The sequence below is a fragment of the Ammospiza nelsoni genome, chromosome Z (genome assembly GCF_027579445.1).
Source record: "Ammospiza nelsoni isolate bAmmNel1 chromosome Z, bAmmNel1.pri, whole genome shotgun sequence".
Taxonomy (NCBI): domain Eukaryota; kingdom Metazoa; phylum Chordata; class Aves; order Passeriformes; family Passerellidae; genus Ammospiza; species Ammospiza nelsoni.
In genome coordinates, this window is record NC_080669.1 from 72951244 (window position 1) to 72971126 (window position 19883).

The following is a 19883-nucleotide window of genomic DNA, read 5'->3' on the forward strand; positions in this document are numbered from 1 at the left end:
GAAATGAGAAGATCTGTGAGTTGTTCAAAAAGCTGTAAGGAAACTTTGCTCACAAAGCAGAGGTAAATTTGTAGAAGTTTGAGAAAATCCATTTTGGCAATCCCTGGTTTTGAAAGTGTTGGGTTAAAAAGTCAACCTGCAATACTGTGACTCAGAATAGGCAATCAAATCCTGGGATGTCTTCAAGTCACCACTACTTGTGAAAAATCTCCTCAAAATACAAAATAGCTGACATGTCCTGGGATGCTAAGGCAAACTTATTTTTTACTCCAATGTGCTCTTCAGATCTTCGACATGGCAGTAGTGCAATCCAATCTTGTAAATCCAATATCTGAAGAGCCCGTTCTAAAGCTCCTCAAAGACACAGTCCAGTCCACCATCAGAGGACATGTCGGTGCTGAGTCACTAGGAAAGCAAGATAAGCCAAGGCTCATGATTCCGCGGGTGAATAGAATTGATTTGCAGAGGAGTTGCATGCACTTTCTTCCCCCTCCCACCCAGGATTTTCTTCCACTTTCAAGATGCCTCCTGGGTATACCTCAAGATTTTCACAGAGACGGGAATGACTGCATCTCATTTGTATTGGGATGTGGCTATTCAAATTTCTGCAGGGAATCTTACAGGGAGCATGGAGCTTGGGCACACATCTATCCCACTGCAACTTTGGACTGTTCCAAAGAGTTCAGTGTTGGGCTTGATGTCTGCAGGCCATAGCAGAGCAGTGGGCTGGAGGCCGCTGCCAAAGCTCCGACAGAAGACAAGTGTGGCAGCACAAGAATCAGTGAACGTCCCTACCAGATCTTCTGAGACTCTCAGTTGCCAGAGAAAGAGCAAGCAGGACCAGAGGAGGTTTGCAAAAAGATGACAAGAGGTCAGGGTCTCCCTGACAAAAAAGGGAGATCAGCCTCCAAAGTGATTAAGAGCAAAGATCAGCATGCCGTCACGTGGCCAAGAAGTGACTGCAGCCTACAATAGTCCTGGAAATTTATTATCTTTGCTTCGTTTGCCATCTAAATGTCACTGAAGAAGTTAGGCTTTTCCAAACCAGCTAGGATGCCACCTAGAAGAAGCAGACTTGCTTTCAGTCAAAGCTTTTGGGACCAAGAGTCATGTTTGCTTGCATTGCTTGGATGCCGCTTGGATTGGCGCATTTTCTGAGTTCCCCTGGCATGCCTTGAGCACTGCCTTTGTGAGTGAGGAGAATTTCCCAGGCTTTTCTTTTGCATCAGCTGTACACAAGGTTGTCTTGCTGGGCACAAGAAAGCCACAGAGCAGCTGCCATTGTGAGGTCAAGCCAGAGGTGCCACGTCACAGTGCTGTCAGCACAGCGTTGTCCCGGTGCGCGCCAGGCCTGGTCGTCCAGAGCAGCTCTTCCGCTGGCTCCCTGCAGGAGGATCCTTGTGCTCAAGGAGCTCTCAGCAGACGGCCTGCACCCCGAGAGGAGTCTTGGCTTTCCCTTGGCTGGCACTCAGCGTGCAAACGCGCACAGCACTGCCAAAATGATTGGGCAAGTCTGTGCCGCCGTTTGCACCATCTTTTCTGTTGTCTATTCTGGCTACTACCTGACCCAGCTGACTCGTAAGTAAAGGTTTCTCCTGGGGCTGGCATTGCCCGACTTTTGCTTGGCTCTGCTCTTTATGCCGCAGCAGTGGCCCAGTTTCTTTGGGAACAGAATGGCCGTGAAGGTGCCACCGCTTTGGTCAATGTCCTGCCAGCAGCATCAGCTACAAAGGGGGCATCTGTACTGGGTAGCGCGTGCAGACTATTTGCCATGCAACCTGCAGCGGTTGCCTTCCCTCCCCGGGAGAGTGCGCGGCAGCGGAGTCTGTCATTTCCTCAGCTTGCTGCTTCAAGCAAGACAAGCTGCAAATTGCAGACTCTGAGGGCAGATCCTCAGAAGTATTTCTACCAACTCAGTGGTTCTCTCCAGGAGTGAAGGAAAGCACCTTTTGCTCCATATTCTACCCCTTAGAGGCCTTGGCTGCATGACTTGAGCCTTTGATGCTGTGCCAAGACTGCGATTGCCTTGGCCATGCAGCACAAACTCCAGTGCAGGGAGGGTTTGCTGCTGAGCCCAGCAGCTGTTCCTGGGCTGCTTCAGCAGGGAGCTGCCACAGGGAAGGGACCCTTTGTGGAAGCTTTGCTGGGCTATCATCTTCAGCCAAGGGATGGGAATTAGGGCGTGCAATTTAAAAGAATGTATATGGAAAATGCAGGAAAGGGAAGCGGGAAATGTAGCTTGAGCTGTTAGGCACAAGAGAAGCTCAAAGTTTTGAAGAGCAGCGGGCATTTCCAGCACCGTCTTCCTATTTCTCTCTTGGCAAAAGAGGCCCAAATGTAGCCAGAGGCTCCTCTAGCGTCCTTCTTGTTCTCTTGCTTGCTGTGGGAAAGAGCTGTTGCTCCTGGAGGCATGTTGGGAAAGGGAAATGCTCTGTGTTGGGACTGCCTTGTGCTGTGGGAGTGGCCAGCACAGGCACTTTTCTAAGGGCCTCTGGTTCCTTTTGCCTTGCTGGCTGCAGGTCACCTGACACGCGGATGGAGACAAGCCTGTCCTTTGGTGAGTGGCAAAGGAAGCTGAGACGTTGCTGGCGTGTGAGAATTGTGCAGCAATTCTGCCAGCTTGGCCTGTTGCAGCCGAGTGTGGAGTGCCGGCGTGGGAGGCTGAAGGAAAGGCCAGCTGCCCGGTGGCATCAGCAGTAGCAAAGGGAGCACTGGCTGTTTGCTGATTTTCCAGTGAAAAGCCTTTCAAGAGATGAAAGGCAAAAGGGACAGCTCCAAGGCATCTTGCTGCTTCTAGGCAGCAGGGAAGCTCAAATGCACAGCAAGATGGAGTAGCAGCTCGTTCAGCCAGCTTCCTCGGCTTTGCGTGACTCAGAGGCCCACTTGTATCAAAGTCTATGATTTGCCCTTCTTCTGGGTGCTTTCCCAGCTCAATAGAAAGCAGCTCCTAAGGCACTGGCTTTTGCCCATCTCTCTCACTTCTGTCTGCCTGCAGGGCACAACAGCAGGGTCAGCAGCTCCTCTGGCTGCCTCTGTCATTGAGGAAGAGGATGAAGAGGAGCAAAGGAAGATGAAGCCTTCAGCCGCTGTCCCTTCACAGCCTGAACTTGCAGAGCCAGTAAGTGACAGCTGAGCTGGGCACTGCCTTTGGCGCACGGCCAGGCTACCCGTTTTGGAGCAGCCCTTGTTGCTCGTGGCTGAAGATGCTGGCAGCCGTGTGCCTGCTGTGACGTAGTGCGGCTTCAGGCAAGCTGGGGAGCCCTGGCCAATGGGTTCTGAAGTTTGACATTGAAGCTGGGATGCTGAGAGGGCGCCAGAGTGTCTCTTGGGATCAGACAGGAGGCAGCATTGAGTGACTCTCAGTGCAGGAGTCAGCCCCTTGTGCCCGTTGTCAGTGCAGGCTGCCTGTGGTCAGCGGACAGCGCGGCCCAAATACGCAGTTGACAGCCTTGCAGGGTACCTGGCAGACACTGGCCCCTGGAAGGGACCTGCTGTCTCCGTGGACTAATTAGCTTCAGGCTGTGCTTCACTTCCAGCCGGTCAGAGCCGAGTTTGGAGAGGAGAATCCTCGGCAGCCCTGCATTGTAAAAGGGCGGGTGGGTCTGGGCAGGGCTGGAAGGCGGCTCCCAAGGGCCGCTCTCTAAAGGCTGCCATAGAGAGGGGAAATCCGTGAAACAGATAGAAGGGACACGCTGCGGGCTTCTGAGCAGACTGTTGCCTGCCAACTCCGGGCTGATTTCATTCCGGCCCAGGAAAAGACAGGAGGAGGAAAGCAGCGAGGCTCTGGGGCCCTGCTCTGATCTCTTTGTGGATTTGGCAGCCCCATCGATACCTTGTTGCCAGTGTCTTGCAGAAAAGCTGAACACGTGGAGCGTGGAGGTGGTCGGGAGGGGCTGGATCCAAGTAGCCTTTGGGCTTCTCCCGAAGGTGCCTTTGAGAAGGGGACATGGGAACTGCTCCAGCTGGAGAGGCCTGGCCGTGGCTGGCAGCACCTTCCCAAGGCCTTGCTTTTGCTGTGCGCTTAGGGGGGGGCATGAGTGCCAGCCACCCTTCTGACGGGCAATCCTTTCTTGTCCCAGCGCAAGACAGGCTCTGCCATTCAACCTGGTGCCGCCGGACCAGCATGGCCTGCAGCAGCCAGCTCAAGCCCCGCTGCCGGCACTTCCTGCAGCAGCGCAGCCCAGCAGCCCGAGATGAGGGAGGAGCAGGGCCTGAAGACACTGAGTACGTCCGTCTGGTGCATTTCTTGTCTGCCAGAGCAGGGTCTTGTGCGAGTGTCTGGGTGTAGGCTGCGCCAGATGCTGGCCCTCAGTCTCAGAGGCACTTAGGCCTCTCTGCAGAAGGTGTTGTACTGCTCTGAGGAAGCGCGGCAGCGCTCAGGGAGTCCCTGCTGCCTGTGAGGGCGGCTGGGCCTGGCTTGGCCCTGCCTGGGCTGCCTTCTGGGCCAAAGACAAAAGCAGAGATTGTTTCTGCTTGAGCAGAAGGCTGGCACGTAGCAAGTGACTATTGCCCAGGGAGCTGTCTGGCCCCAGGTGTTTTCTGGCTCTGGTTCTTACTCCTCCTCCGGCCCAGACACTTTGTGCCCCTGGCAGTGGACCTGCCAGTGATGGTGGGTGTGACTGCGGAGGCAGCAAAGGCCCTTGCTTACCTCTTAGGGCCCCCTTCTTAAGGGCTCATCATTTTGGCTTATCGCGTGAGATGCTGCTCTTGAAAGAAATCAAGGCCTTCTTGGAAAGGCCACCTGATGAAAGGTGGAGAAGATGGCCCTCCCACTTGCTGGTCTCAGCAGCTGGAAGCCGCGGGACTGCAAAGGGCCCAGAGCTGCGGGCAGTGGGGCTGCCTTTGGGACGCTCTGGGCAGCGGCGTCTCTGTGTGCGAGTGAGCGCCCTGCACTGCTTTTGTCTTTCAGGGAGCATCGTGAGTCCGGGCCGGCCAACGGGCAAATACACGGCATTTGAGGAACTCGGGCGAGGGTAAGCGTGACGTCAGCTCATTTTACAAAAGTGTGGGCCAGGTCTTTGGCTGGTGCAATATCAAGCGTGAAGTCAGGCAAGCTCCAATCATGGTCAGGCTCCGGCTTGACCTCGTGTCGCCTGCCTGGACTGCTCGGTCAGAGCAATGCAAAGGCCTCATCAAAGACAAGTTGATGCTGGCAGTGTCTTGCTTGCAGCAGTGAGGAGCAGGAGCTGGGAGAAGCCCTGGCCCTGCAGCTTTGTGGCCTGAAAGAGCACCTTGCCATCCAAGAAAGGTCAGATTGTCAAGGACAGTCTTCTGACTCAAATTGTTCTCCCTTTTTTGACACACACATGCATGCACACCCGCACAAGGAGAGAGTTCCCCTTAGGTTCTGAAATGACCTGGCAGGGTGTGCGCCTTGGAGATTTCCAGCGGCCCTTGGTCTTCATGCTGCACCTTAGTGTTCCCTTGGACAGCCTGCCCCGCATGGCAGAGGGCTCACGGGCTAACATGCTGTTGGCCGAAGAGATGCTGCAGCCAGGCATTTTTTCTAAGGAAGGCGTCCAGGCAGCCTGGGGAGATCTGCTGCCTGGGCTTGCTTTCACTGCCAGAGGGATAAAGGTCTCTTTCTGCTGCTTTTGTCTTTCTAGAGGGTTTGGAGCTGTTTATAAAGCCCTTGACACCAGCAGCGGACAACAGGTAAAGTGCCAAGAGCCCCACGCCATTTTGCAGCTCTGGAGCGCTTTGCCCGCTGCTGTGAGCTGTGCTTGGAGGTTTGGGTGGCAGCTCCATGTCTGCAGCAGGGGCTGTTCCTCTGAAATACAGTCTAGGCTCAGGGGGCAGAATGCATTTGGGATGGCTTTTGGTGCTTCTGCTAAGCTCTGCTGTCTAGTGACAAGGCACTTTGGCCCAGCGTGCTGCCTCATTGCACCAGCACTCGCTCCGTGCTCCTTGTGATCTCGAGCGGGGTGCGTCTTCTCAAGGTACCGGTGGCCAATGTCATTGCAGGTGGCAATCAAGATCATGTCACTCGAGGAGGAGATGTCCGAGGAGCTGGCTGCCAATGAAATCCTGGCCATGAGGGACAACAGGAGTCCCAATATCGTTACCTACTTAGACAGGTTGGCATATTCTGGTGTCAATGTAGCTTTAGCTGGTGCAAGCGCAAAGAGACGATGCCCTTTGGTCGCTGGCAGAGAACAGAGCTGGGGATGATTTCTCTGCATGTCTCCAGAGCGTGGGAGGAGGTGGAGCTGGTGTTCAACAGTCTCTTGTGGCACCCGTAGCTTGGAGAGCAGCTGCAAAAACCTGTCTCAGGCCCTGGGGTGACTGAGGCTATGCCCATTCTGTTGCTCCATGCCGTGGTTTTCTTCTTTCAGCTACCTGGTGGATGCGGAGCTCTGGCTGGCCATGGAGTTCATGGACGGCGGCACCTTGTTTGATGTGCTGAGGGCAGTGTACCTGGAGGAAGGACAGATAGGCGCTGTCTGTCGGGAGGTGAGGGATCCCGCTTGTGCTTGCCCAAGACTGCCCGGATGCTGCTTGTCAGCTGGAGCTTAAGGAGAGCCGAGATTTCTTGCTCTCACCTTTCTTTTGCTGCTGCTGCTGCTGCTGCTGCTGTCACGCCACACAGGAGAAGAAAGAGCATGGGAAATGTACTGCCTGCCGGTGCCCTCGCACTCCTCAGGCTCTGTTCTTGCACTCTTCCATCCTGTCTGTCCTCTGGCCTTGGTGCTCGCTCACTGGCTCAATTTCTCTTTCTTCCTCTTCTCAGCTTTGCCTGGGAATGTTTGCCTGGAGCCTGTCTGTCTGTCCTACATTGCTTGCCACTGGAAGGCAGCATGCGGGTGGCAGAATTTCAAGCTAAGGGCAAAGAGCTGTCCTCAGCTTCAAAGGCTACCATTGCAGCCTGCATGGCGATGCATTGTGGAACAGCTCGAAGGTGCTGCTGTCACCAGCAGCTTCCTCTTCTGCTGCCACTAGGCTTCCCCAAAATTCTTTGCCGTGCCGCCTCCCAGCCAAAGGTGGCGCGCTTCCTACCCAAGGCCGGTGGAAGTTTTGGGAGCCCAGATGCCTTTGCTTGGAAATCTAGAAAAAACTTCCAAGAGTGTTGAAGCAGCAAGCTCTTCATGGTGACAGCAGCGTGATGTTTTGCCCTCGCTCACAATTCCCTGCGAAAGCCGCCAATCCCCTTGAGCTCTTTCCTTGCGGGTGGGATGAAATCAGATCCTGCAGGTTAACTTTCCCTCCCTCCTTTTTCTCTCTCAGTGCCTGCAAGGACTGCATTTCCTTCATTCCCGCCAAGTCATCCACAGAGACATCAAAAGTTGCAACGTCCTGGTGGGCACGGACGGATCCGTCAAGTTGGGTGGGTATCCCTGCTGGGCTGCAGCATGTCCAGCATATGCCGTGTGCTTGCATTTTGGTGACGGCCACTGGGGCAGAAGCGCGGCTTGGCCAGTGCGTGAATCGTCAGGGTGTTTTTGAAGCGGCCGATGCCTTATTTGCCTGGCTCCAGGCACGTGGAAGGAGAGCTCAGCTGCTTTTTCAGTTAGATTCAGCATGGCCTGGTCAGGGCAATGGTTTTGGCTGCTTTGCCAGTGGTAGCTGGCTTTGACAGGCTTTGTTTTTGTCCTCAGGTGACTTTGGCCTCTGTGCTCAGCTCAGCCCTGAGCACAGCAAGCGCAGCTCCAGCGTCGGCACTCCCAGCTGGATGGCACCGGAGGTGGTGAGAGGAGAAGCCTACGGCCCCAAAGTGGACATCTGGTCCCTGGGGATCATGGGGCTGGAAATGGTGGAAGGGGAAGCTCCTTACCAGCGGGAAGCCCGTCTCCGGGTAAGGTGCAGCTTAGCAAGAGGGCTCTGTGTGGAGAGAGCTGTGTGTGGCTAGCAAAGGAGCAGGTGGAGTGTCCTCTTGCATCCATGTGCTGTAGGTTTTTGAACTGCTAGAAAGGAACGGGCCCCCAAAACTGCAGAACCCCAGGCACCACTCGGCTCTCCTGCGCGACTTCCTCCGCTGCTGCCTGCAGGCAGATGAGGACAGGCGCTGGTCTGCCCAGGAGCTCCTACAGGTAAGAAAAAGCAAAGGGGCAAAAAGCCCTGGCAGCTGAGGACACCTGCATGAAGGGATGAGGAGGAGGAGGAGTGTGGGCCACGTGGCACAGAAAGCTGCCAGGACAGGAAGGCGCAGGGGGACATGCTGCCCTCAGTGCTCTTTGTGTGTCTTGCTGGTAGCCAGGGAATCCTGCTTGAGCCCGCAGGCTCAAGTGATCCTGGAAAGTAAGAGTTCCTTTCTTTGTTCTTTTTCCTCTGGGCAGCATCCCTTCGTGACCTCAGGCGATCCTGCCTCCAGCCTGGCTGCTCTGATCATCTCAGCCAAGCAAGTGCAGGAAGACTGGAGAGGAGACACCTGCGCCTGAGGAGGCCCTGATGCCCCGCCAGCCAAGAGGAGGGAAAAGGGGATGTGTCATCTTTAGGCAGAGCTTCAGCCATCCCCCGAGGTTGAAGAGGAGCTGTGCCGTAGCTAGGAAACATGATAGTGTAGATATTTGCTCAGTTTAGCTGTTAGGTTAGCTGTTAGGTTAGCTGTTAGGTTAGGTTAGCATTAGGTTGGATTAGATGAGGTTAGGTTAGGTTAGGTTAGATATGTTGTTAGGTTCAATTTAAAGCTCTGTTGTTTTTCTTTCTGCAAAAGATGAAAATTGAAAAAAATTAGGAACTATAGGGATCAACTTTTAAGAACTATAGAACGTAGACAGCTTGGATAGTAGAGGATTGTTTAGCTTAGGATAGAGTGTTGTTAATTTAGGGAAGCTTTGAAGTAGAAATGAAAGAATTGTCATAATAAGAATTAAGCAGTGAGAGGAAAAGCTGGGCTGCAGCAGAACTGGAGCCTGCAGGCGCTCCAAGCTGTCAGCCTGAGCAGGCCACCTGCAGGACAGAATGATGAAGATGAAGAAGCAGCGAGGGGATACTTTGTTTCAGCCCGAGTGTCAATAAAAGTCGAAAATATCCAGAGTGTTGTAAGACTCCCTTCCTTGCCAGGCTGTAGCTAAGTGGACAGTCCCTTTCAGAGGCCCAAAGAACATAGTGAGGTAAGCAGCTTTGCTTACCTGAAGTGTGGCATGCCTGTGGGAAGCTGAGAGACCTACAGGTAATGAACACCAGGTAATGAGCTGCCATTCAGGACAGCACTAGGAGGCAGATGTGCAGTCCTTTCTGGGCCTCTTGTCTTGAGCAGATGTCAGGCTGATCAGCAGCAATCACCATTTTGTTGCCACCCTCCTCTCACTATGTCACCTGTGGGATGGAATGGCATTCTCACAGCGGCAGCATCTGGCATTTCCTCCCTGCTTCTCTTTTCCCCGCTTTTCACCCCAGACCCCCAGGGACCCTCTGGGCCAGCCTCATCCCCTACAGGGGTGTGCAACCACCAGGGCCTCCTGCAGAGCCCCATTCCCACTCTGCTGCCTCCTTGGCCTTTTCCCACCTCTGGGCCAGCCTGCTGTTGCCAGGTGTTGGAAACATGCACACAGCATAGCACACCTGTCATTGAGCAATTTGATGCAGGAGCCCCTGCTGAGCATGGCTCCCCACCCCGGCCCTTTTCCCACCCAGCTGTGGCTCCATTTCGCCTCCATCTGCTGGCATACCCACTGTGAAGGACTGCTCAGGGACTGGATGCTCCTTGAATGTTGCCCACAGGCCTGATTTCCACGCCTCCCCATTCCTCCTACCCCTAAGGCTGCCTCAGCCGTCTGAACACAAGTTTTCTTACTCTAATGGCTTCCTGTGCTTTACTTGATACTGTAAGCAGAAGTACACCGTTTTGATTGTCTTTCTTCTAGAATTAATAAAAATAAGTTTGAAGTACTCCTAGATTTTGCCATTGAAAACTTGAGGCAAGTGCACAAAGTAGAGAAGCTTTCTGTGCAGCTTTTCAGTTAATTTGAGGTCCCCTTACTCTTCACTCACTTTCAGAATATCTGTTGATTTTCCTTTGCTCTCATCTTTTAAGCTTCATCCCTTGTCTATTGATCTGCAAAAATAGCCTGTAAACCCAACGCAAATTTACTATCCTTTGTATTTTTCCTCTTCTGGAAAAGCTGAGGCTCGTGTGATCTTCTCCTGTGATCTAGACTTTGATTCCAATCTTGGCTCTGGCTAAGTGCAGAACAAATGTAATTTATTGCCTGCTAGTAGGATCTGCTAGCAAAGGTCACATTTAGAGCTAAGCATGATGCTTCTCTCCCTCCGTTGAATACACATCTTTGTGTCAAGGCCTGGTGACTTCCAGGAGCACCTGGAAGCTACTGCCAAGGACAAAAGTCTCACTCTTGCTGGTTTTGACACTGATTTGTTGGGAGGATTTTGATCTACGTCGACAGTGATCTACAGGAACTGGATCCTTGACACCAAGTGCCTTCAAGCAACATCTCTAAGCAGAGTGGGCAATGAAGTCCAGATACTAATGAGTTGTGGTTTGTTTTAACTCTGTCTAACATATGGTACACTATCCCAAAACATGTTATTTTTGAGTGCTTCAGGCATTTAAAACTTAGGTTTGTTCTTGTCAACACTTTTCTTTCCTCTCTTCAGAAATCTGCATGTCCAGCTACTAATTTCTTTCTCAGCTTGTTGAAAAGTTACCAGTCAGACAAGATTTGTTTCTTGACCCAGAGATGGGGCAAGCGTCACCGTTAGGCCGGACGTGGCATACACACGTGATCAAGGGTCCAAGAAGAAAAAGGTTTGTTTGTTTTATTCTGCATGTTCTCCAGCTTATACACTCTTAACAAAGCGTGATCTCAAGTCACTAACTACATCACAATAACTTCTTCTATCCATTGGTGCAAAGCAATTAACGTCAATACAACTGGCAAAAGTTTTACAGAAATTTATAAGGCACGTATGCACATCTACTTCAGCACCTAGTCTAGCATACGCAACTTTTCCTGAATCTCTTCTAATGGGTTTCCATGCTGACGGCCTTGTCTTCTTCCTTGCTATGGATACACTCAAAAACCATCAACTGCTATTTCTTCCATGAACTCGGCTTTGCTTGCAGGCCAGCTGTCAAGCCCCTCCATAGGTCAGCATGCACCCGTGTGCTCAAGGAGCAACTGCAGCCTACAATAGTCCTGGAAATTTATTATCTTTGCTTCGTTTGCCATCTAAATGTCACTGAAGAAGTTAGGCTTTTCCAAACCAGCTAGGATGCCACCTAGAAGAAGCAGACTTGCTTTCAGTCAAAGCTTTTGGGACCAAGAGTCATGTTTGCTTGCATTGCTTGGATGCCGCTTGGATTGGCGCATTTTCTGAGTTCCCCTGGCATGCCTTGAGCACTGCCTTTGTGAGTGAGGAGAATTTCCCAGGCTTTTCTTTTGCATCAGCTGTACACAAGGTTGTCTTGCTGGGCACAAGAAAGCCACAGAGCAGCTGCCATTGTGAGGTCAAGCCAGAGGTGCCACGTCACAGTGCTGTCAGCACAGCGTTGTCCCGGTGCGCGCCAGGCCTGGTCGTCCAGAGCAGCTCTTCCGCTGGCTCCCTGCAGGAGGATCCTTGTGCTCAAGGAGCTCTCAGCAGACGGCCTGCACCCCGAGAGGAGTCTTGGCTTTCCCTTGGCTGGCACTCAGCGTGCAAACGCGCACAGCACTGCCAAAATGATTGGGCAAGTCTGTGCCGCCGTTTGCACCATCTTTTCTGTTGTCTATTCTGGCTACTACCTGACCCAGCTGACTCGTAAGTAAAGGTTTCTCCTGGGGCTGGCATTGCCCGACTTTTGCTTGGCTCTGCTCTTTATGCCGCAGCAGTGGCCCAGTTTCTTTGGGAACAGAATGGCCGTGAAGGTGCCACCGCTTTGGTCAATGTCCTGCCAGCAGCATCAGCTACAAAGGGGGCATCTGTACTGGGTAGCGCGTGCAGACTATTTGCCATGCAACCTGCAGCGGTTGCCTTCCCTCCCCGGGAGAGTGCGCGGCAGCGGAGTCTGTCATTTCCTCAGCTTGCTGCTTCAAGCAAGACAAGCTGCAAATTGCAGACTCTGAGGGCAGATCCTCAGAAGTATTTCTACCAACTCAGTGGTTCTCTCCAGGAGTGAAGGAAAGCACCTTTTGCTCCATATTCTACCCCTTAGAGGCCTTGGCTGCATGACTTGAGCCTTTGATGCTGTGCCAAGACTGCGATTGCCTTGGCCATGCAGCACAAACTCCAGTGCAGGGAGGGTTTGCTGCTGAGCCCAGCAGCTGTTCCTGGGCTGCTTCAGCAGGGAGCTGCCACAGGGAAGGGACCCTTTGTGGAAGCTTTGCTGGGCTATCATCTTCAGCCAAGGGATGGGAATTAGGGCGTGCAATTTAAAAGAATGTATATGGAAAATGCAGGAAAGGGAAGCGGGAAATGTAGCTTGAGCTGTTAGGCACAAGAGAAGCTCAAAGTTTTGAAGAGCAGCGGGCATTTCCAGCACCGTCTTCCTATTTCTCTCTTGGCAAAAGAGGCCCAAATGTAGCCAGAGGCTCCTCTAGCGTCCTTCTTGTTCTCTTGCTTGCTGTGGGAAAGAGCTGTTGCTCCTGGAGGCATGTTGGGAAAGGGAAATGCTCTGTGTTGGGACTGCCTTGTGCTGTGGGAGTGGCCAGCACAGGCACTTTTCTAAGGGCCTCTGGTTCCTTTTGCCTTGCTGGCTGCAGGTCACCTGACACGCGGATGGAGACAAGCCTGTCCTTTGGTGAGTGGCAAAGGAAGCTGAGACGTTGCTGGCGTGTGAGAATTGTGCAGCAATTCTGCCAGCTTGGCCTGTTGCAGCCGAGTGTGGAGTGCCGGCGTGGGAGGCTGAAGGAAAGGCCAGCTGCCCGGTGGCATCAGCAGTAGCAAAGGGAGCACTGGCTGTTTGCTGATTTTCCAGTGAAAAGCCTTTCAAGAGATGAAAGGCAAAAGGGACAGCTCCAAGGCATCTTGCTGCTTCTAGGCAGCAGGGAAGCTCAAATGCACAGCAAGATGGAGTAGCAGCTCGTTCAGCCAGCTTCCTCGGCTTTGCGTGACTCAGAGGCCCACTTGTATCAAAGTCTATGATTTGCCCTTCTTCTGGGTGCTTTCCCAGCTCAATAGAAAGCAGCTCCTAAGGCACTGGCTTTTGCCCATCTCTCTCACTTCTGTCTGCCTGCAGGGCACAACAGCAGGGTCAGCAGCTCCTCTGGCTGCCTCTGTCATTGAGGAAGAGGATGAAGAGGAGCAAAGGAAGATGAAGCCTTCAGCCGCTGTCCCTTCACAGCCTGAACTTGCAGAGCCAGTAAGTGACAGCTGAGCTTGGCACTGCCTTTGGCGCACGGCCAGGCTACCCGTTTTGGAGCAGCCCTTGTTGCTCGTGGCTGAAGATGCTGGCAGCCGTGTGCCTGCTGTGACGTAGTGCGGCTTCAGGCAAGCTGGGGAGCCCTGGCCAATGGGTTCTGAAGTTTGACATTGAAGCTGGGATGCTGAGAGGGCGCCAGAGTGTCTCTTGGGATCAGACAGGAGGCAGCATTGAGTGACTCTCAGTGCAGGAGTCAGCCCCTTGTGCCCGTTGTCAGTGCAGGCTGCCTGTGGTCAGCGGACAGCGCGGCCCAAATACGCAGTTGACAGCCTTGCAGGGTACCTGGCAGACACTGGCCCCTGGAAGGGACCTGCTGTCTCCGTGGACTAATTAGCTTCAGGCTGTGCTTCACTTCCAGCCGGTCAGAGCAGAGTTTGGAGAGGAGAATCCTCGGCAGCCCTGCATTGTAAAAGGGCGGGTGGGTCTGGGCAGGGCTGGAAGGCGGCTCCCAAGGGCCGCTCTCTAAAGGCTGCCATAGAGAAGGGAAATCCGTGAAACAGATCAGAGAAGGGACACGCTGCGGGCTTCTGAGCAGACTGTTGCCTGCCAACTCCGGGCTGATTTCATTCCGGCCCAGGAAAAGACAGGAGGAGGAAAGCAGCGAGGCTCTGGGGCCCTGCTCTGATCTCTTTGTGGATTTGGCAGCCCCATCGATACCTTGTTGCCAGTGTCTTGCAGAAAAGCTGAACACGTGGAGCATGGAGGTGGTCGGGAGGGGCTGGATCCAAGTAGCCTTTGGGCTTCTCCCGAAGGTGCCTTTGAGAAGGGGACATGGGAACTGCTCCAGCTGGAGAGGCCTGGCCGTGGCTGGCAGCACCTTCCCAAGGCCTTGCTTTTGCTGTGCGCTTAGGGGGGGGCATGAGTGCCAGCCACCCTTCTGACGGGCAATCCTTTCTTGTCCCAGCGCAAGACAGGCTCTGCCATTCAACCTGGTGCCGCCGGACCAGCATGGCCTGCAGCAGCCAGCTCAAGCCCCGCTGCCGGCACTTCCTGCAGCAGCGCAGCCCAGCAGCCCGAGATGAGGGAGGAGCAGGGCCTGAAGACACTGAGTACGTCCGTCTGGTGCATTTCTTGTCTGCCAGAGCAGGGTCTTGTGCGAGTGTCTGGGTGTAGGCTGCGCCAGATGCTGGCCCTCAGTCTCAGAGGCACTTAGGCCTCTCTGCAGAAGGTGTTGTACTGCTCTGAGGAAGCGCGGCAGCGCTCAGGGAGTCCCTGCTGCCTGTGAGGGCGGCTGGGCCTGGCTTGGCCCTGCCTGGGCTGCCTTCTGGGCCAAAGACAAAAGCAGAGATTGTTTCTGCTTGAGCAGAAGGCTGGCACGTAGCAAGTGACTATTGCCCAGGGAGCTGTCTGGCCCCAGGTGTTTTCTGGCTCTGGTTCTTACTCCTCCTCCGGCGCAGACACTTTGTGCCCCTGGCAGTGGACCTGCCAGTGATGGTGGGTGTGACTGTGGAGGCAGCAAAGGCCCTTGCTTACCTCTTAGGGCCCCCTTCTTAAGGGCTCATCATTTTGGCTTATCGCGTGAGATGCTGCTCTTGAAAGAAATCAAGGCCTTCTTGGAAAGGCCACCTGATGAAAGGTGGAGAAGATGGCCCTCCCACTTGCTGGTCTCAGCAGCTGGAAGCCGCGGGACCGCAAAGGGCCCAGAGCTGCGGGCAGTGGGGCTGCCTTTGGGATGCTCTGGGCAGCGGCGTCTCTGTGTGCGAGTGAGCGCCCTGCACTGCTTTTGTCTTTCAGGGAGCATCGTGAGTCCGGGCCGGCCAACGGGCAAATACACGGCATTTGAGGAACTCGGGCGAGGGTAAGCGTGACGTCAGCTCATTTTACAAAAGTGTGGGCCAGGTCTTTGGCTGGTGCAATATCAAGCGTGAAGTCAGGCAAGCTCCAATCATGGTCAGGCTCCGGCTTGACCTCGTGTCGCCTGCCTGGACTGCTCGGTCAGAGCAATGCAAAGGCCTCATCAAAGACAAGTTGATGCTGGCAGTGTCTTGCTTGCAGCAGTGAGGAGCAGGAGCTGGGAGAAGCCCTGGCCCTGCAGCTTTGTGGCCTGAAAGAGCACCTTGCCATCCAAGAAAGGTCAGATTGTCAAGGACAGTCTTCTGACTCAAATTGTTCTCCCTTTTTTGACACACACATGCATGCACACCCGCACAAGGAGAGAGTTCCCCTTAGGTTCTGAAATGACCTGGCAGGGTGTGCGCCTTGGAGATTTCCAGCGGCCCTTGGTCTTCATGCTGCACCTTAGTGTTCCCTTGGACAGCCTGCCCCGCATGGCAGAGGGCTCACGGGCTAACATGCTGTTGGCCGAAGAGATGCTGCAGCCAGGCATTTTTTCTAAGGAAGGCGTCCAGGCAGCCTGGGGAGATCTGCTGCCTGGGCTTGCTTTCACTGCCAGAGGGATAAAGGTCTCTTTCTGCTGCTTTTGTCTTTCTAGAGGGTTTGGAGCTGTTTATAAAGCCCTTGACACCAGCAGCGGACAACAGGTAAAGTGCCAAGAGCCCCACGCCATTTTGCAGCTCTGGAGCGCTTTGCCCGCTGCTGTGAGCTGTGCTTGGAGGTTTGGGTGGCAGCTCCATGTCTGCAGCAGGGGCTGTTCCTCTGAAATACAGTCTAGGCTCAGGGGGCAGAATGCATTTGGGATGGCTTTTGGTGCTTCTGCTAAGCTCTGCTGTCTAGTGACAAGGCACTTTGGCCCAGCGTGCTGCCTCATTGCACCAGCACTCGCTCCGTGCTCCTTGTGATCTCGAGCGGGGTGCGTCTTCTCAAGGTACCGGTGGCCAATGTCATTGCAGGTGGCAATCAAGATCATGTCACTCGAGGAGGAGATGTCCGAGGAGCTGGCTGCCAATGAAATCCTGGCCATGAGGGACAACAGGAGTCCCAATATCGTTACCTACTTAGACAGGTTGGCATATTCTGGTGTCAATGTAGCTTTAGCTGGTGCAAGCGCAAAGAGACGATGCCCTTTGGTCGCTGGCAGAGAACAGAGCTGGGGATGATTTCTCTGCATGTCTCCAGAGCGTGGGAGGAGGTGGAGCTGGTGTTCAACAGTCTCTTGTGGCACCCGTAGCTTGGAGAGCAGCTGCAAAAACCTGTCTCAGGCCCTGGGGTGACTGAGGCTATGCCCATTCTGTTGCTCCATGCCGTGGTTTTCTTCTTTCAGCTACCTGGTGGATGCGGAGCTCTGGCTGGCCATGGAGTTCATGGACGGCGGCACCTTGTTTGATGTGCTGAGGGCAGTGTACCTGGAGGAAGGACAGATAGGCGCTGTCTGTCGGGAGGTGAGGGATCCCGCTTGTGCTTGCCCAAGACTGCCCGGATGCTGCTTGTCAGCTGGAGCTTAAGGAGAGCCGAGATTTCTTGCTCTCACCTTTCTTTTGCTGCTGCTGCTGCTGCTGCTGCTGTCACGCCACACAGGAGAAGAAAGAGCATGGGAAGTGTACTGCCTGCCGGTGCCCTCGCACTCCTCAGGCTCTGTTCTTGCACTCTTCCATCCTGTCTGTCCTCTGGCCTTGGTGCTCGCTCACTGGCTCAATTTCTCTTTCTTCCTCTTCTCAGCTTTGCCTGGGAATGTTTGCCTGGAGCCTGTCTGTCTGTCCTACATTGCTTGCCACTGGAAGGCAGCATGCGGGTGGCAGAATTTCAAGCTAAGGGCAAAGAGCTGTCCTCAGCTTCAAAGGCTACCATTGCAGCCTGCATGGCGATGCATTGTGGAACAGCTCGAAGGTGCTGCTGTCACCAGCAGCTTCCTCTTCTGCTGCCACTAGGCTTCCCCAAAATTCTTTGCCGTGCCGCCTCCCAGCCAAAGGTGGCGCGCTTCCTACCCAAGGCCGGTGGAAGTTTTGGGAGCCCAGATGCCTTTGCTTGGAAATCTAGAAAAAACTTCCAAGAGTGTTGAAGCAGCAAGCTCTTCATGGTGACAGCAGCGTGATGTTTTGCCCTCGCTCACAATTCCCTGCGAAAGCCGCCAATCCCCTTGAGCTCTTTCCTTGCGGGTGGGATGAAATCAGATCCTGCAGGTTAACTTTCCCTCCCTCCTTTTTCTCTCTCAGTGCCTGCAAGGACTGCATTTCCTTCATTCCCGCCAAGTCATCCACAGAGACATCAAAAGTTGCAACGTCCTGGTGGGCACGGACGGATCCGTCAAGTTGGGTGGGTATCCCTGCTGGGCTGCAGCATGTCCAGCATATGCCGTGTGCTTGCATTTTGGTGACGGCCAGTGGGGCAGAAGCGCGGCTTGGCCAGTGCGTGAATCGTCAGGGTGTTTTTGAAGCGGCCGATGCCTTATTTGCCTGGCTCCAGGCACGTGGAAGGAGAGCTCAGCTGCTTTTTCAGTTAGATTCAGCATGGCCTGGTCAGGGCAATGGTTTTGGCTGCTTTGCCAGTGGTAGCTGGCTTTGACAGGCTTTGTTTTTGTCCTCAGGTGACTTTGGCCTCTGTGCTCAGCTCAGCCCTGAGCACAGCAAGCGCAGCTCCAGCGTCGGCACTCCCAGCTGGATGGCACCGGAGGTGGTGAGAGGAGAAGCCTACGGCCCCAAAGTGGACATCTGGTCCCTGGGGATCATGGGGCTGGAAATGGTGGAAGGGGAAGCTCCTTACCAGCGGGAAGCCCGTCTCCGGGTAAGGTGCAGCTTAGCAAGAGGGCTCTGTGTGGAGAGAGCTGTGTGTGGCTAGCAAAGGAGCAGGTGGAGTGTCCTCTTGCATCCATGTGCTGTAGGTTTTTGAACTGCTAGAAAGGAACGGGCCCCCAAAACTGCAGAACCCCAGGCACCACTCGGCTCTCCTGCGCGACTTCCTCCGCTGCTGCCTGCAGGCAGATGAGGACAGGCGCTGGTCTGCCCAGGAGCTCCTACAGGTAAGAAAAAGCAAAGGGGCAAAAAGCCCTGGCAGCTGAGGACACCTGCATGAAGGGATGAGGAGGAGGAGGAGTGTGGGCCACGTGGCACAGAAAGCTGCCAGGACAGGAAGGCGCAGGGGGACATGCTGCCCTCAGTGCTCTTTGTGTGTCTTGCTGGTAGCCAGGGAATCCTGCTTGAGCCCGCAGGCTCAAGTGATCCTGGAAAGTAAGAGTTCCTTTCTTTGTTCTTTTTCCTCTGGGCAGCATCCCTTCGTGACCTCAGGCGATCCTGCCTCCAGCCTGGCTGCTCTGATCATCTCAGCCAAGCAAGTGCAGGAAGACTGGAGAGGAGACACCTGCGCCTGAGGAGGCCCTGATGCCCCGCCAGCCAAGAGGAGGGAAAAGGGGATGTGTCATCTTTAGGCAGAGCTTCAGCCATCCCCCGAGGTTGAAGAGGAGCTGTGCCGTAGCTAGGAAACATGATAGTGTAGATATTTGCTCAGTTTAGCTGTTAGGTTAGCTGTTAGGTTAGCTGTTAGGTTAGGTTGGGTTAGGTTAGCATTAGGTTGGATTAGATGAGGTTAGGTTAGGTTAGGTTAGATATGTTGTTAGGTTCAATTTAAAGCTCTGTTGTTTTTCTTTCTGCAAAAGATGAAAATTGAAAAAAATTAGGAACTATAGGGATCAACTTTTAAGAACTATAGAACGTAGACAGCTTGGATAGTAGAGGATTGTTTAGCTTAGGATAGAGTGTTGTTAATTTAGGGAAGCTTTGAAGTAGAAATGAAAGAATTGTCATAATAAGAATTAAGCAGTGAGAGGAAAAGCTGGGCTGCAGCAGAACTGGAGCCTGCAGGCGCTCCAAGCTGTCAGCCTGAGCAGGCCACCTGCAGGACAGAATGATGAAGATGAAGAAGCAGCGAGGGGATACTTTGTTTCAGCCCGAGTGTCAATAAAAGTCGAAAATATCCAGAGTGTTGTAAGACTCCCTTCCTTGCCAGGCTGTAGCTAAGTGGACAGTCCCTTTCAGAGGCCCAAAGAACATAGTGAGGTAAGCAGCTTTGCTTACCTGAAGTGTGGCATGCCTGTGGGAAGCTGAGAGACCTACAGGTAATGAACACCAGGTAATGAGCTGCCATTCAGGACAGCACTAGGAGGCAGATGTGCAGTCCTTTCTGGGCCTCTTGTCTTGAGCAGATGTCAGGCTGATCAGCAGCAATCACCATTTTGTTGCCACCCTCCTCTCACTATGTCACCTGTGGGATGGAATGGCATTCTCACAGCGGCAGCATCTGGCATTTCCTCCCTGCTTCTCTTTTCCCCGCTTTTCACCCCAGACCCCCAGGGACCCTCTGGGCCAGCCTCATCCCCTACAGGGGTGTGCAACCACCAGGGCCTCCTGCAGAGCCCCATTCCCACTCTGCTGCCTCCTTGGCCTTTTCCCACCTCTGGGCCAGCCTGCTGTTGCCAGGTGTTGGAAACATGCACACAGCATAGCACACCTGTCATTGAGCAATTTGATGCAGGAGCCCCTGCTGAGCACGGCTCCCCACCCCGGCCCTTTTCCCACCCAGCTGTGGCTCCATTTCGCCTCCATCTGCTGGCATACCCACTGTGAAGGACTGCTCAGGGACTGGATGCTCCTTGAATGTTGCCCACAGGCCTGATTTCCACGCCTCCCCATTCCTCCTACCCCTAAGGCTGCCTCAGCCGTCTGAACACAAGTTTTCTTACTCTAATGGCTTCCTGTGC

General features: G+C 53.9%; 2 protein-coding genes across 2 annotated transcripts; both read left to right on the forward strand.

Annotated features, from left to right (window-relative positions):
- Window positions 1–1499: 1499 nt before the first annotated feature.
- On the forward strand, window positions 1500–8375 carry LOC132086729 (serine/threonine-protein kinase PAK 3-like). The gene is made up of 13 exons (XM_059492598.1): window positions 1500–1578; window positions 2520–2557; window positions 2996–3122; window positions 3182–3193; window positions 4090–4224; window positions 4910–4973; window positions 5607–5655; window positions 5965–6077; window positions 6336–6453; window positions 7225–7324; window positions 7596–7792; window positions 7890–8027; window positions 8274–8375. The coding sequence occupies exons 1-13, from the start codon at window positions 1500–1502 to the stop codon at window positions 8373–8375; spliced, it is 1272 nt and encodes a 423-aa protein (XP_059348581.1).
- A 3243-nt stretch (window positions 8376–11618) lies between these two features.
- LOC132086726 (serine/threonine-protein kinase PAK 3-like) lies at window positions 11619–18497 on the forward strand. Its single transcript, XM_059492595.1, has 13 exons — window positions 11619–11697; window positions 12639–12676; window positions 13115–13241; window positions 13301–13312; window positions 14212–14346; window positions 15032–15095; window positions 15729–15777; window positions 16087–16199; window positions 16458–16575; window positions 17347–17446; window positions 17718–17914; window positions 18012–18149; window positions 18396–18497. Exons 1-13 carry the CDS (start codon window positions 11619–11621, stop codon window positions 18495–18497), a joined length of 1272 nt encoding a protein of 423 aa, XP_059348578.1.
- The last annotated feature ends 1386 nt before the right edge of the window (window positions 18498–19883 follow it).

Bases quoted from the DNA above. Each gene is read 5' to 3' on its own strand.
- LOC132086729 (XM_059492598.1), top strand. From the start codon at position 1,500: ATGATTGGGCAAGTCTGTGCCGCCGTTTGCACCATCTTTTCTGTTGTC. The intron at 1,579-2,519 runs GTAAGTAAAGGT...TGCTGGCTGCAG, and splicing joins CTACCTGACCCAGCTGACTC to GTCACCTGACACGCGGATGG. The intron at 4,225-4,909 runs GTACGTCCGTCT...TTTGTCTTTCAG, and splicing joins GCAGGGCCTGAAGACACTGA to GGAGCATCGTGAGTCCGGGC.
- LOC132086726 (XM_059492595.1), top strand. From the start codon at position 11,619: ATGATTGGGCAAGTCTGTGCCGCCGTTTGCACCATCTTTTCTGTTGTC. The intron at 12,677-13,114 runs GTGAGTGGCAAA...GTCTGCCTGCAG, and splicing joins GGAGACAAGCCTGTCCTTTG to GGCACAACAGCAGGGTCAGC. The intron at 16,576-17,346 runs GTGAGGGATCCC...TTTCTCTCTCAG, and splicing joins TAGGCGCTGTCTGTCGGGAG to TGCCTGCAAGGACTGCATTT.